At 38.3% G+C, this 14,786-nt stretch overlaps 1 protein-coding gene across 1 annotated transcript; it reads right to left on the bottom strand.

Moving 5' to 3' along the window:
* Positions 1 to 1,269: 1,269 nt before the first annotated feature.
* Positions 1,270 to 8,680, bottom strand: LOC146147873 (aldehyde dehydrogenase, mitochondrial-like). Its single transcript, XM_083387572.1, has 11 exons — positions 8,542 to 8,680; positions 8,364 to 8,468; positions 7,014 to 7,154; positions 6,817 to 6,946; positions 6,678 to 6,739; positions 5,348 to 5,513; positions 3,702 to 3,881; positions 3,067 to 3,251; positions 2,316 to 2,483; positions 2,014 to 2,171; positions 1,270 to 1,476 (listed from the first exon to the last, which is right to left on the bottom strand). The coding sequence occupies exons 1-11, from the start codon at positions 8,581 to 8,583 to the stop codon at positions 1,329 to 1,331; spliced, it is 1,485 nt and encodes a 494-aa protein (XP_083243698.1). The 5' UTR covers positions 8,584 to 8,680; the 3' UTR covers positions 1,270 to 1,328.
* Positions 8,681 to 14,786: the final 6,106 nt, after the last annotated feature.

Raw genomic sequence — 14,786 nt, forward strand, 5'->3', positions numbered from 1 at the left:
AAAGTCGAACTGCGTTTTAAGACGATCATTTTCTGCATTATAGGCTTTTCAAAAGTGTTTTGCATTGTTTTTTATTGTGCCTTCCAAGTACTATTTCAGACGTTACATCGTGTCGCACAATCAGCTACCCTTGGAGTTGTTCGATGGCCGCCAAGACAAGGAACTCGCGAACCCTCTTTGTTCTATTGAATACCACGATTCCCAACACGTGCTGTTTCCAAATTGAACAAATGTCCGACGTTCTGCGGTAGCTGGTCGACTCGTGATCAGATCCTGGGAAGATTTTAAAGAAGAAGCGCGGCCCAACGAACTGCTAGGAACTTTTTTCGTGTTCCTGGGGGAAGGGGGATGGTGTAGCGAACCAGCGTCTGTATTTGTTATTTACAGTACTGTGTTTATTGTGCGTGTGCTAAAAGTCTGCTAAAGTCTTTCTGGCGTATTTTCTGTTCCCTGCACCCTGCTCGTTAACTGGCTAGTTTTAATCCCCAACGCATTCCTATTTACTGCAACGTTAGTTGTATCCGAATTCTACAAAACGACAGTCAACAATGCACGCCTTACTGGCAACACGTGTTTTTACTGCGCTGTAAGCTATTTTATTGAAAGCGAAATATGCTAAATTATGTGAATGTACAATAAATATATAAGCGACCTGACAGTATGCTCTTTAAATTACAATGAAAGTTTGTTTTAGTTTCGATTTAGTGGCGTCAGATAGCACGGTGGTCATGTCTCCCCTGTTGAAATATACACCTGCAAGTTTGTCAAAAACTTGACGTCTATTTTTTTGACACACTAGACGCGAGTACTAGACGAAATGACTTTTATAACATAATTTATTGCGTTTAATTTTGGTACAGTAAATCTACAGTAGGTTAAATATGCAACTTGCCTCCATTAGCCGATTTTATTAAAATAAAGTTTTAAAGTTAATTGATGTTGTAAAACATTAATTATTATACAACTAGACCTATCCAGAAATCACTTGACATCACATTGATCCATAAACAGCTTAACACAAACACTTTTTGTGTCATATTCCAATCTAATTTTCTAAGCACATTAAAACCCAGCCGGGTGCAATATGATTCGGCTAAAAGTTCAGACGAAGAAAAAGGAATGAATGTTAAAAATATATAGGCTACAAACTTTACAAACAACAGTTTCGTGCATAGGAACAATAGGCGTTACATATTTATTTTGTTGTTGTTGATTGCGCAATGACAATTTTAGTTGATATCCCCAAACAACTGGAGAGGCAGAAGATAGAAGTACCGGTATATGCTTTAAGCAAATTATCATCTATATGCGCAAATATACAACAAAAACTAAAGGGAAGGCGAGTCGATTTTAACAACAACTGTTTTCACTTCGGTATACTCTTTGAGTGCATACTCTCCCAACTCCCGGCCTATTCCCGATTGCTTGTAGCCTCCGAAAGGCAGGTTCGGTCCCAACTTGAAGTAACAGTTCACCCTGCAAAAATCACATAATACTTAGGAATTACGCAAGTTGATTAAAGAAACGTATATAAAAAGACGCTTTTTTGAAAATTTTACTTCGGTATAATACTTTTTGTCGTTTTGATCGTTGCGCTTGGTATAGGTGTGGTATAAACAGAACATATAGGTTATGATTTTTTTCCTTTACTATTCGTTAGTTTTTAAGTTTATAATTTTAATTTAAAGCATATCACCCTGCTAGCAAGATAATGAACGTTTTGGCCATAACTTTTGGCAACCTTTACAACGCCATATCACAGGTTATAAAGTATGTTAAAACTGTATTTGGCTAAAGTAAAAACTCAGCATTCTTGGTAAAACCTATAACTTTTAATTTAAGATTATTAAATACGGGGTTAATTCTGATTTGTATAAAACTTTTAACGATTGTTAAACAGTAGGCCTACTGTTATTGCAAGTTGGTTCTAGAATCTGCAGATGTTTCCTACAAATGATATATATTATGTGATTTTTATACAGTACACCACCAGCAGAGCTTTAACAAACATACCAAACGGTTCCAGCTTGCACCGAATTTGCAATTGCCAACGCCTTGTTTATGTCTTTGGTAAACACAGCAGCGGCAAGACCATACGTTGTGTTGTTCGCTCTTTCTATTGCCTCTTCCACGTCTTTAAACTTAAAGATCTGCTGTACAGGTCCGAAAATCTAAAATTAAAAAGTGAACGATTGTGTGAAGTGTTGCCAAAAACGTAAACCTGGTATAGCGTTAAAAAATGTATTTAGATTAGAAACAACCGCCGTAAAATCGATATGTGTGTTAGCTTTGGTGACGTCAGCAAGATTGCGTACCTCTTCCTTGGAAACCTTCATGTCATCGGTGAGGTCAGTCAGAATGGTCGGTTGCACGTAATGTCCGGATCTATCTTCGACTGCACCACCTCCACACAACACAGTGCAACCTTCATCTTTTCCGCTTTTGATATATCCGAGGATCTTGTCTTTTTGCAACTTGCTTATCTAGTTTAATACAGGTGTGAAGCATTTGGAGAAAACTTTCATAGTGTGCTATGACACAGTTTTTTCTTTAGCGACGACGTAACAACTTGGTATATTACGTCACCGTTTTGCGTTCGTTTATTTTGTTATTCGTTATAGTTTGAATGGTTTGGCGAGCCTATTGGATTGTACATTTTTGTCGATCCTATAACAGTGGAGAAAGTGAACTGACCTGGTCCCGGTAAAATAATTATTGCCCGTCGTTCCGGTAAAAATGTATCTGATTTTCACAAGGCTGTCCCAAAAACCATGTTTGACTTTTAGTTGCATATTGTGAACGACAAATCGAACGCTAAGCCTGGGATTTTTAAGGTGCTTGTTTAATGAGGCATGTTTACGACGTAACTTTATAACGTCATCCCTGAAAATTTCTAGGCATTCCGGTAAGAATTTTTTATCGTTCTTGTCAGGATTTTTTTTTTACTTTCACCCCTGTCGTATATTTAATTGCAACGATTTTCGACTTGAAAAAAGGCAAGCGTCTGGTTTTTTTGAAGAGTTAGTGACATTTTTTGTACGATTTTTATTCTGGAACCTTCTTAACCTGCGGGCCGTGTTGAGTTTTGGGATCCAGTGGGTCACCAATTGCCCCCTTGGTGGCTCGTGCGAGGCTGCGCTTCACAAACTCGTCGTAGATGTCTTCCTGCACAAAAGTCCTAGATCCAGCGCAGCAGATCTGGCCGTTATGACTAAAAATAGCAACGTGTGCCATTTCCACAGCGTAGTCAACTGCGAAAATGGTTTAAAGTTTTAAATACTATATAAGCCAGGGGTTCATAACCAGGGTGTACCCCTTGGTGGTACGAAGCACCAATGCAGGGGTTACGAGTTACGACATGCAGTACGAAATTATACGCTATTTGGGTATATTTGTGAAGAATACGTAATTTACGAAAAGCAACCATAAAAAGCTGTGAGTAAATAAACGATTGTATGTGTGTTGTAAATACTATTGAACTTGCAATACTGTATTCAATGCATGGATTCAACACATAGGTTAGAAATACATTGATTTCAATTCCAATTATTACAATGTTTTTACTTCCGTCGGCCATTGTAGACCGGGGGTACGAGAAAATGCCATGAAAACTTAAAAGGTACGAGCGCCTAAAAGGGTAAGAAACACTGATCTAAGCACAGAACTGATCAGCATTAAAAACAAAATAGGAACTAACTCACGATCAACGTCAGAAAACACAATGTTAGGACTCTTTCCGCCGAGTTCGAGGGAGACGCGCTTTAAGTTTGAGTCGGCCGCCGCCTTCATCACCAATCGCCCGGTTGCAGCGGATCCAGTGAACGCGATTTTGTCGACGTCATGATGACGGGAAAGTGCATCACCGGCCGTTTGCCCGAAACCTACAAAGAAAGCAAACAACTTGGCCCGCGCTGGCATTTTTGTGGTTGATTCGACTGAAGGCTATATGTGTTCCGGTACAGTGATAACGTAGCGAAAGTCGTTACGCTTTACACGAACGTGACCACAAAGTAACATGGCAGCAGCAAAAGCGAAGTCATGGTCAAAAAAGGATTTCACGAAAACATATACCACAATTTGCCAAACAATTGTATTTATAATTTTAGAATTAAACTAAATACAAACCAACGCCAATTCTCCAGTCGTTGTCTCACCGTGTCAGTTAAATCGAAAGAGGTCAAATCCCATTACAAAAATGATTTTTGCACGCTGTTATTTTTGTTTAATATTTTAAGATCAGTTCGCCAGAATACACAACACGACCAATGTTTTACAGCTGCAAAACCCTATTGATGTTTCTAGTTTCTTGATGTTTGTACGGATGTCACCTCATGACTGAATCATCATCGATAAACTTTATTTTACAACCCTGGAACCACGCGGTGCAAAATGATAATATAAAATCAAGGTATCGTGACAAAGAAAACAAAAAAGTATCCATTTGGAAAATCATAACTCTTTTTAACTGATGGCGGTGTTTTGTTGTGTAAAACTTAAATTCAAAGTGTAGGCATTTAAAAGCAGTAAAAAGTCATACCAACACCATTGGAAGTTGTAAATTAAATATGCAATTGTGCTATGCTAAAACTAATCGTCGCAAAACAAATACAAAAAATTAGATCAGTGGTTTTAACCTTGACACTCAAGGACCGGTAAAATAGAAAAATCCTTTTTCGCGTTACCAAAAGGTGAAATGCACAATTCATAACTGAGTCAAACACTTTCAAAGAAGCTTATCATTATAGCCTACTTGCTAGTTAAAGTTGGATAGGTAATATAAAAATGTTAATATGAAATTCTGATATTTTAGGACAAATAATTATTTTAGCATAATCCGCGTCGGATGCAGCCCAATTAGGTAACTTTACCAGGTGGGCGGCCTAATTACCGCACAAATTGATAAATTTTATGGATGTTCTGCAAACTCTCCTTGTCATTTATGTTTTAAGACTATTAAAAAAACTAACAATCGTCAGATTTCCGTATCGCCCTTATCGCCCTTTAAAAGTGCCTACGTCATGTCACATGTTCAGCACTCAGTACTTGAATAGTTATAACAGGTTGCCTTATGCGAAGTCACCTTGGCAAACACACATTCGAGCATTCCGCTCAAAATCAACAAAGCGCCCTTTGTCAAACACCCATTACTGGCCCCATCTATGCGGAATAGGCAATGAAGAGTTTAAACTTACGCTCTTTATTTGAATGTGCCTAGTTATACCCATAGGAGTTGCTGATGGTATATAAATGTTTATCGCCTATTCGAATGATTTGTGGAGTACAGCGAGACATCATCAGAAACTTTCCGATTCTATTCACAAGCTGAGTTTAACTACAAATCGCTTACCGGGCACCACGTTCACCACGCCTGGTGGGAATCCAGCCTCTTTGACCAAAGCAGCCATGTGAAGCGAAGTTAACGGAGCCAGCTCGGCAGCCTTCATCACGAGAACGTTGCCCATCGCTAGACAGGGTCCGAGCTTCCAGCAGAAGAGTGCCAAGGGCACGTTCCACTAAACAACAATGGTGTGAACACTAAAGTACAAACAAGTGGTTGGCGGATCGCGACCGCCAAGAGGACCACAAGGACTAGTCTGGGAGGCCACCGCCGTGCACTATTAGTAATAAAGGAAAATTACCGAAAAACACGATATAAACTTAAAACTCCAAGCGCAAAAGCTCGGACCATTCAAAATATTGCTTCAGTTAACCACGCGTGTTTTTATGTTACAATTGTACGCTTGTTTTATTAAATGGCTTAAATACATATTCAATAGTCTTGTCAAAATAAACAGAATTCTTCGATGACATCTGTCACACTAATAAACGTTGAAAACCACTGGTCTAAACTAAAAATGGCAACGCGGTAATCGTTCGCTCTAGCGTGTGTTAGAATACTCGCCTTACTTTATTTGTAGTCAGACAGATATTCTCTTTACGGTTTCGAATCTTTTCATATTGTTTAATTGTTTTGTCAAATAAACAAATGAAAATGGGTTAAAAAGTAACCGTTTCTCAATATATTGGCGACGTTGGAAATTAGTTCCGTACAGCTTTTTGAAAGTTTAGTTATATCATATAACAGTGGCCGGGAACCTATGGCTCGAGAGTCGTATATGGTGCACTATATGGCTCTTTTGATGAAGCAATCTTTCTTGCAGATAAATCTAAGCTATCATTCGAGAATAATTTGTCTGTTTGTCCATTTGACGTAATCTTTGATTATTTAAAGGCTCTGTTCGTATCATGGCACTCCGGAATCAGAGTTTGAAAACTTAGCCAAAGCATGTTTCGCACCTAATGCGACCTATCTTTCAAAATAAATAAGATAAAAAACTTCACTATTCAAATCACTATTTTTTGCCAACTTACAGTAGGCTAACTAGGTTTGAAAAATAGTATATGGCTCTCATGTAAATACAACCAAAAGTATTCGGCTTTTTATGGCTTCCTTGGCTAAAAAGGTTACCGCTGCCATATAATAGTCTTATTTCCTATACAGAACACAAAGACTGGTCGTAGCCTTTGGTTATTTTGCGTATTGTTAAAACTGGTGAGCTGAACATTATGTCCAAAGGTATAAACGTGTGGACAATTCGGTTTGTAAATACATTTAGTTATATTTAGCAATGCATAATATCTTGATACACTTATACCATTAACCCGAAAATACTTACCGGAATTATACCTCCACAGACTCCTATTGGCTCATGTCTTGTGTAACCAAACGTATCATCACCTGTCGACCAAAACATAGGGCGTTCGTATTTCTAGTAATACCCGAAAGTAACAGATGTTAGCAAGGGAATGCATTACCGGTGGGAACCGTCTTTCCGTGATCCTTATCAGCCCATCCTGCAAAGTACCTCAGTACGTCGATACTAGCAGGAACATCACCGTAGTATGTGTGAGTGAACAATCTGCCACAGTCGATGGCCTCAAGAGACTGTATAAAATGTGCTAGTGTGATAACAAGTTGAATCGCAGTCTGTTCATTTATGGGTGCTGCTTACCGCTAGGTATGTGCGATCTCTCTCCATGAGGTCTGCAAGCTTATTCAGCAGGACACCCCTTTGGTTGGGAAGTGTTTTTCTCCATGCTGAACCACGCTTAAACGCTGCTTTGGCTGAAGCTACGGCAGCATCAACATCCGCCTAAAAAGAAACGGCATGTTAAGGGACGGATCCAGGATTTAAGTTTGAGGGTGGGTATAGTAATTTTCAGGTAACGTCATAAGGTGAATGTAATAATTTCTCCACGCTCCCCTGCTGTTAAAATATTACATGGGATGCTTGGTTGCCCATCGTGATACTTTATCATTTTGTTCGCCATTTTTGTAAGCTGTTTCAGTTGAATTCGTTGTAAGTTATTCTGCTTGTTGTTGACTGGTAAATATATACTTAAAGGTGTTTAAGTAAAAGTAAACCATCAAGATAAGTTTATTAAAGTAGCTGTATTTGTATACTGCAGATGTACAATAAGTAAATTGTGGCTGTAAATGCAACTGTTATGCCAAAAAAAACTATCGATACTCGGTAAGATACTTTGCATTTTTACTATTTCTTGGTTACAACATAAGTGACTTAGTTAAACTGAATACATTATTTATTTCCAGTTTGAACTTTGAAGTATTGTTGACCAAACTCTTGGTACTTTTCGTTGTTTTCCTTCCACGTTTTTGGTGAGTTGATTTGTACATTGTGACGTCATAGCGTTGCGTTGTGCTAATGATAATTATGTTTTCACAGCTTGCTGCGCTGCCACTGTGGGCTATACGTCACGGTTTTTAAACTGTTGGTGGTTACTACACTGAAAATAAAGTAATTCGTTTGAGGTTTTACGTTTTCCGTGGAAACTTCGATCACGATCGGTATTAAACCTTGAAAGCAGAGGCAGCGTGTGACGTAGCTAGGAAACTAGCCACTTCCAAAACAGGCCGCGTTACAGTGAAGTTACGTCATAACATGACGCTATAATACAACTAATCTTAGAAAACGCCCGCTGTTATCCAGCAAACACGTGCATAAATATACAAGTGAATTAAAGAATATGGCTGGCGTGTGACGTAACACGATGTAGGCTACGTGGGGTTATGTAGTGGCCAGTTGTCTCTATCCTAGAGAACCACTACATGTGATACAATGGCAACCGTTTTGGGCTAAACCCGAATCCTTAACAATAAAATCACAAAAACTTTTATTATGACTGCTTGCAAACAAATTATTCTTTATTATGACCACTTACTTTTAAAAAATAATAAGTGGGGAGAAAAACTCTTTGCTTGGTTATGGCACTGATAATTCCTAGTTAATTTTGGGCGCAAACTTAGCTGCAAATTCAAACTAAAACGACCGACAACATACCTTTTTAGCTTCTGCAACCTGGCAAATAGACTTTCCGGTGGCAGGGTTTTCAGTGGAAAATGTACAGCCGTCAGCTGCCGGCACAAATTCGTTGTTGATAAATAGCTGTTTCAAATATGGATATTGCAATTTGAAAGTAACACAATCCACGAACGACAGTCACGCAAACACAACTTACCTGCGTGTATTTAACTTCCAAGTTCGAAATTGGGGCTGCCATGATTTCGCTTGCAGGTGTGACGAAATAATTCCGTTTGGTTAATCGGGGCGACAGAATGTTCAAGTTAAGCGGGGGTACTGAATGATATAGACACACAATTCCCTGCGCAAAGTTTGCAACATCATTCTGATTGTGCCAGATCAGCAGTCCGTTAGTCAATGATTAACCAAATGGCCTGACTTCATTGGCAAACAACGGTATGAATTCAATCAAATGCACAACAGGGCTAGAACTACGGAAACTACGACACCGTGTTTCCAAAAACATTAAATCGCTTTAGTATCAATATTATTGCGACACGAGCTAGTGACAACACTATACAGTGTGCGATAGCAATTCACAGCCTCTTTCTCGAAAACTGACATTTTCTACATATCATTTATTGAAAACAAATATATCAACGGCAGGCCAGTCATCATAACATTTTTGCAATAAATCCGGAATGTTGTCAAAATAGGAATTCGTGCTAGCGTATTAAGCCAAACTTTTAGCTTTATTCGTATAGTGTTCTTTATACCGCCATTGATGCATAACACGTGAAATAAGCGCAGGCTACCGAGCAATCATTCCCATGGTAAAATAGCAACCAGGCGGACCCGTTTCATCATTCTGTTTTGCAATAAACTTACCGAGCATATAAATCTGCTTCTTTGAAACCTATACAAATATCGAGCACACTAAACTTCCATTATCTAAGACAGCGGTTCTCAAGGTGGGCCATGGAAACTTTTTAGATGGGCCCAGGCCAATTTAAAAAATTAGATTTTTTGAAGAATTTAGTTTCATTTGTGTCACTATTCCTAATTTTACAGGAATAATAATGATTTGGGAAGGAATTGAGTAGGAATGTAAATAAAACATAAATTTATTGTTATATGCTCCGCTATATTTTGTTCTAAACCAGGATTTCTCAACCGTGGCCCTCCCCCCCCCCCCCCCCTGGGAGGCCACGGAGCGGTCATTGGGGGGCCACCGGCATAACTCTCCAGCTAGATATTGCGAAAACCAAAGTGTCACTATATTCACAATTTACCAGTTAACTTAATTTTGTGTTTTTATTATGACTGTAAACCTTTCTTGTAACGGTTTGTAACACATTTTTCTGACACCTGCTTTGACTAGTCAGTAGGGGGATGTTCTATTGAATCCTTTTTATTCCTTTTATCGCGGAGAGTTACGCCTGATTGGTCATTTGCGAGGGCAAGTTTAACAGGTGTGGCGAAACAATTACTGTGCTGCTTTGTAGATAGTTATGTATCGTGCGGCGTCAGCGTTTTTTTCGAGTGGCCAATTATTACTTGCCGATACCCTTCGCCTAATCCAGGGGTGGGCAATTATTTTTAACCGCGGGCTACATGAGAAACTTAAAATGCGAATTTGTTATTACGTTTGTAGTTGTGCTAAAATTTGCAATTTCAGTCTAATTTAAAGAAGACGTCGCGCAAAGCGCGAAATAATTGCGACTATATTTGTTTTAAAATGCCAACTTTAATTTAGATTTATAGGGGTAGCCTACGTGACGCATTGAGCACAGATAAAAAAATATAGACTACATATATTGTTGATATGTTGACATTTATCAAGTTGTGGGGCGCATTGACCCAGAAGTTAAGATTAAAATACGTAAAAATTTCTCACTAAAAAATTACAATGTTTTTTTTGCTTTTTGAGGCTTTAAGTTGCCGATGTGTTACTTACAACGGCCATATTGCAAAGACTGTGTAAATCGGGTTCATTAACTAAATTAGGTTGACAACATGTAAATCGGTATGTTTCAGAGTTTAGAAAACGGCTGGTATTTAGTTCATAATTTAAAGACGGAATACATTCGACCGAAGCGCGTAAATAAATATTAGGATAAGTTTGTTAAACTTTCGTTGGGGAGAGCACCATAATGCAGAAGACGCTTTTTGTCTGTAAAGATGCCTACGAAAATAATTTCCCTTCTAGTAATTAAAATAGGCTAAAGAGTTTTGCGGGAAAGAGTCTGCAAAGAGTGTTTAAGATACCGTACAACCAAACGTGTAGAAAATCACCCTTGGTTTTGCTTATATGCATTTAGCAAAAATAAGCCGCGGGCCGTATATTGCCCAAGTCAAGTGTCCGACAAATGCTGTTAGGCGAGCAACTAGTGTATATTGCCAGGTGCAACGGTTCGCAATTTCCTTTAAGGGCGTTCAGTTGCAAAAGAAACATTTCACCGTAAAACTCATAAAGTACGCTATACCGGGGTATTCAAAAGGTCATTTTTAGGCCAACATTCAGCGGTTTATGCAGCCTATTTGTTAAGTAGGCTACTAGTAACGCATTAATAAAACGAAAATCGAGTAATCGTCTTGACGAATGTAGTGACATCGCTTGGCTTAGTACAAAACAGAGCCGAATATACAAAATACCTTGGTGGCGTCGAAGAACAAAATTTGTAATGACTAACTAAGTTAGTTTAAATTAAAATGACTTATTTATTAAATGTTTAAAAGGTAAGTGCATTTATTCGTTGATTAATGGCTGTATTGGTTATTAACGTGAAGAAGTGAAACGAATTTAAACACGATGCTTGGTATTTTTATAAAAGCAGGGGGGCCACGAGGGTCGAGAGCCTTTCAAAGGGGGGCCACGAAGCATAAAAGGTTGAGAACCACTGTTCTAAACCTTTTAATAGTTTGTCCATTTACAAAAACTATTGGGCCACAGAATTGTTGTGCAACGAAATGGGCCATGAAAGAAAAAAGGTTGAGAACCACTGCTCTAGAACCACGTATAACACGTATGATATCAAAAAAAAAAGCAGCAAATTGCTCATTAAATTAAAGTTTTAATTATTAGCTTTATAGTTGCATACTTTCGGCGCAATTACATTTTGGGTTGATTTTGATTTTTGAAGGTCCACCGGTCCGCAAAATTTGTTTTGAAATTTTACCGGTCCGTAAGATAAAAAAGGTTGAGAAGCACTGGACTCACTCTAACTTATTGATATCGGATTTGATACTTCTTTGCTTGTCTTTGGTCCCATAAGTATAGCAAATCAGATCATGGATGCTTTTGTAGTTTTTTGCATAGAGACAGAATAGCAGTTGATAAAAATATGGCACAAATACATCTATTCGAAAGAGTAAGCAACAATATTACTGAATAGTGCGCATTGTGTCTATACAAACAATACAGCACAACACTGAAAAAATAAAACTGCGATTATCTCGAAAACCAAATGTGCTAGAAAAAAATGAGAGCATTTTTTCATCAGCTCGCAAAGTACTTTAAGAATCAATCTATTATCTCTCCGTTTTGCTGTTGAACAGTGGAATTAACCCTTTTTATTTCTTGTAGCTATAAAAATACATCTAAAAAACACACAGTAAGACCTAAAAAGCAACAATACCTAACGCAGAAAAATCTATAAAATCATAGTATTAAGACCAACGACATAATAAAGCCAAATACGCAGTAATATCCAGTATACAGAAAGATGGAAATCGTCTAAATAAGATCTAAATCTGTCGAAATACGTCCTAAATTCACCAGAATAAGAAACAAAAGTAGAGCGTATCGAACGAACGGGGTCCGTCGGTCTGGAATCGGCCGTTTAGTTGTCGGCATTGGAAGCTCTAGTTTGACCGGCCCCGTAAGGGCACCACTGTTTTGGCCAGGGCTGCGGAGTCGGACTCGGGACTCGGGTAGTTTTACGTAGTCTTACCCGAGTCCCGAGTCGCGCAGTACCAAATTTCAAAGCTGATATGGCCGCTAACTGGAAATTGTAAAGGTGGAATAGCATATGGTGGAATATCTTTCCAACCATGTATTGCTAGTTAAGGAATGATACGACACCCCTATAAGTCGATTGCTGAATATCCACGTAATTTAAGCTACGTAAATTGGCGAAATACAGGCTGTAGAGTCAGGGCCGGGCTTGGGACTTGACGCAATCGCACATTTCACCGGAGTCGGACTCGGGAGTCGGACTTGGGTTATGTTTAACCGACTCCGCAGCCCTGGTTTTGGCACCGGATTTTTTTACCCTGTTTGGGGTAATTGGTGTGTTATGGGTGAGGTTAGAATATGGGTTACAGTTAAAATTGTTAGGGGAGTTAGTAATGCACTTAGAGGTGGGGTTTGGGTTTAGGGGTGTTGTGTAGGCCTATTTCTGCCAATTTAGGTCTTATTCCGACAGGTTTAGGACATATATTCCGATTTAGACAGTACTATACGACTGAGTCCGATGTTCATATTGTTATTTTTATTGGCAATAGTAATATTATTTTCGGACATCTATATTTACACTAATAAATATTACAATAGCTCTGGGCGCTTACATTAGTTCGTAAACATGGCGTCATTATTGCAACTAAACACTTTATTAAAGGGTATCTTACGTTATTTATACTCTGAAAACAAAAACTAAGCAATGTTTGCCTAAACTGGACTCCATTTTGCAGTGTTGTAATGACTTAAGTCGATGACTTGACTTAAGTGCACTCAAGTCGCTGTTTTAAATGACTTATCTTGACTTAAGTCATTGTGTCAAATAACTTGGGTTTGAATTAAGTGTTTTTCAACCAAAGCTAATATCCATTAGTTAGTTTTATGTCTTGAAGTTACCTTCGGTGACTGCCAGACATCAGTCTTCAAGCAATGCTGCCAGTGGGATACAAGCAATGCTGCCAGTGGGAGCTCAGAAGGTGAAGTAAGTTGGTTTTAAACTATTGTTTTCAGTTCATTAAAATTTTTCGTTCGTAGCAGATTTTTTCAATTTATTGGCTAAACTAGATGTGTTTAAACTTTATTTGAGTTACACATATAGCAAAAAAACCCCTTTATCTTAGAATTAGACAAAGTGCTTAATTGGGCCAAAAGTTGCTTCAGAGTGAATAGTTTAATTACTTCGAGTTATTATTCTACCTTATAGTTTCGGAAGGCGCGGGTATCGGCCGATTGGATATTATTCGACCCAAGGGTATAATGTATGCTGCACACAAGGTACGACGATTTATACACCACATACTTTTTATCACAAGACAATTTAACAACTCCGAATTATTGCACTAGTATTAAAATTACAGGAATTTTGTAATCTACTCTTTACAAGAGCGAGCGGCCCGGCTTTGCGAGGGCATCTACCTGAATTGAAGGAAAAAGTGTTTCAACATGTGGTGATGGTATGAATAATCATAAATTTTGCAAACCAGTGCAGTGCATGTTAGGAATATAGTTCCTGTGTTGCTTATAGCAGGGTTTCCCAAATTGTTTTGGACCACGGACCGCTATTTGTGAATCTGTTATTTCACGGATCGCAAACCTAAGCAACAAATAACACAGAAAAAACTGCCAGCATCAGTGAGACGAATGCGATTGCTTCTTTCTGCAAAATCATCATTTCTCGGATTTATTTGTGAAAGGCAAATTCGTTAGTCAGAGTCCACTCACGGAAAGTCTGGACCTGTATTTTTCCGAATGGCTATAAGAATGTATTATTACGTCATAGCCTAGAAATACGAGAATTTTTCGTAAACAACGTTTGACTACAAACTAAGGCGCAATTGTAGCGTCCGGTTTCCGATACTGGATAGCAAAAGCTTTTAAAATGATTAAGTTGTGAATAACTGCGGCAATTATCTTTGAAAGGGTAGCCTACTACAGTGCTCCGCAACCTTTTTTCACTTGCGGCACACCAATAGAGATAAATTAATGCGGCGGCACAGCTACGAGATATATGACGATCGAAAATAGACAACTTAAGTAAATATTCTAGGCAGATGGAGAAAACGGAACGATTTATATGTAAACGCGCCGAAGGCGCCAATAAATAATTGGACGAATTACATTATTTTGTCTTCTGAATTTGCCCGTTTTACTGTCTTCCTAAAAATCTTAAGCCGGACAAAGTCCTCAAAATGCCACCCCTTTGAAATAGCAGATCAGAGAACATTGGGGGCTTTTAATAGCATATTCGAAACAATGAACCTAAAAATTGTGCTTTGGATTGTTTTGCCTAATTTATAAAACAATAGAAAAACGCCAAAAATACATTTACAATGATATTTCATGGTTTTCGAGCTTATGGAAAAATCTCACACTGGTGGAAAGTTAGAAAAAATTGCTGTTTACTTAAACTTAAACGTAACATGTAGGTTTTTTGAGAGTACATAAAGTTACACTTGGAGTATTGCATAAGGGCGAAATGCTTGTCTTGATGTCCAATTAATTAT

This window comes from Ascidiella aspersa, chromosome 4 (assembly GCF_963924565.1).
Source record: "Ascidiella aspersa chromosome 4, kaAscAspe10.2, whole genome shotgun sequence".
Lineage (NCBI taxonomy): Eukaryota > Metazoa > Chordata > Ascidiacea > Phlebobranchia > Ascidiidae > Ascidiella > Ascidiella aspersa.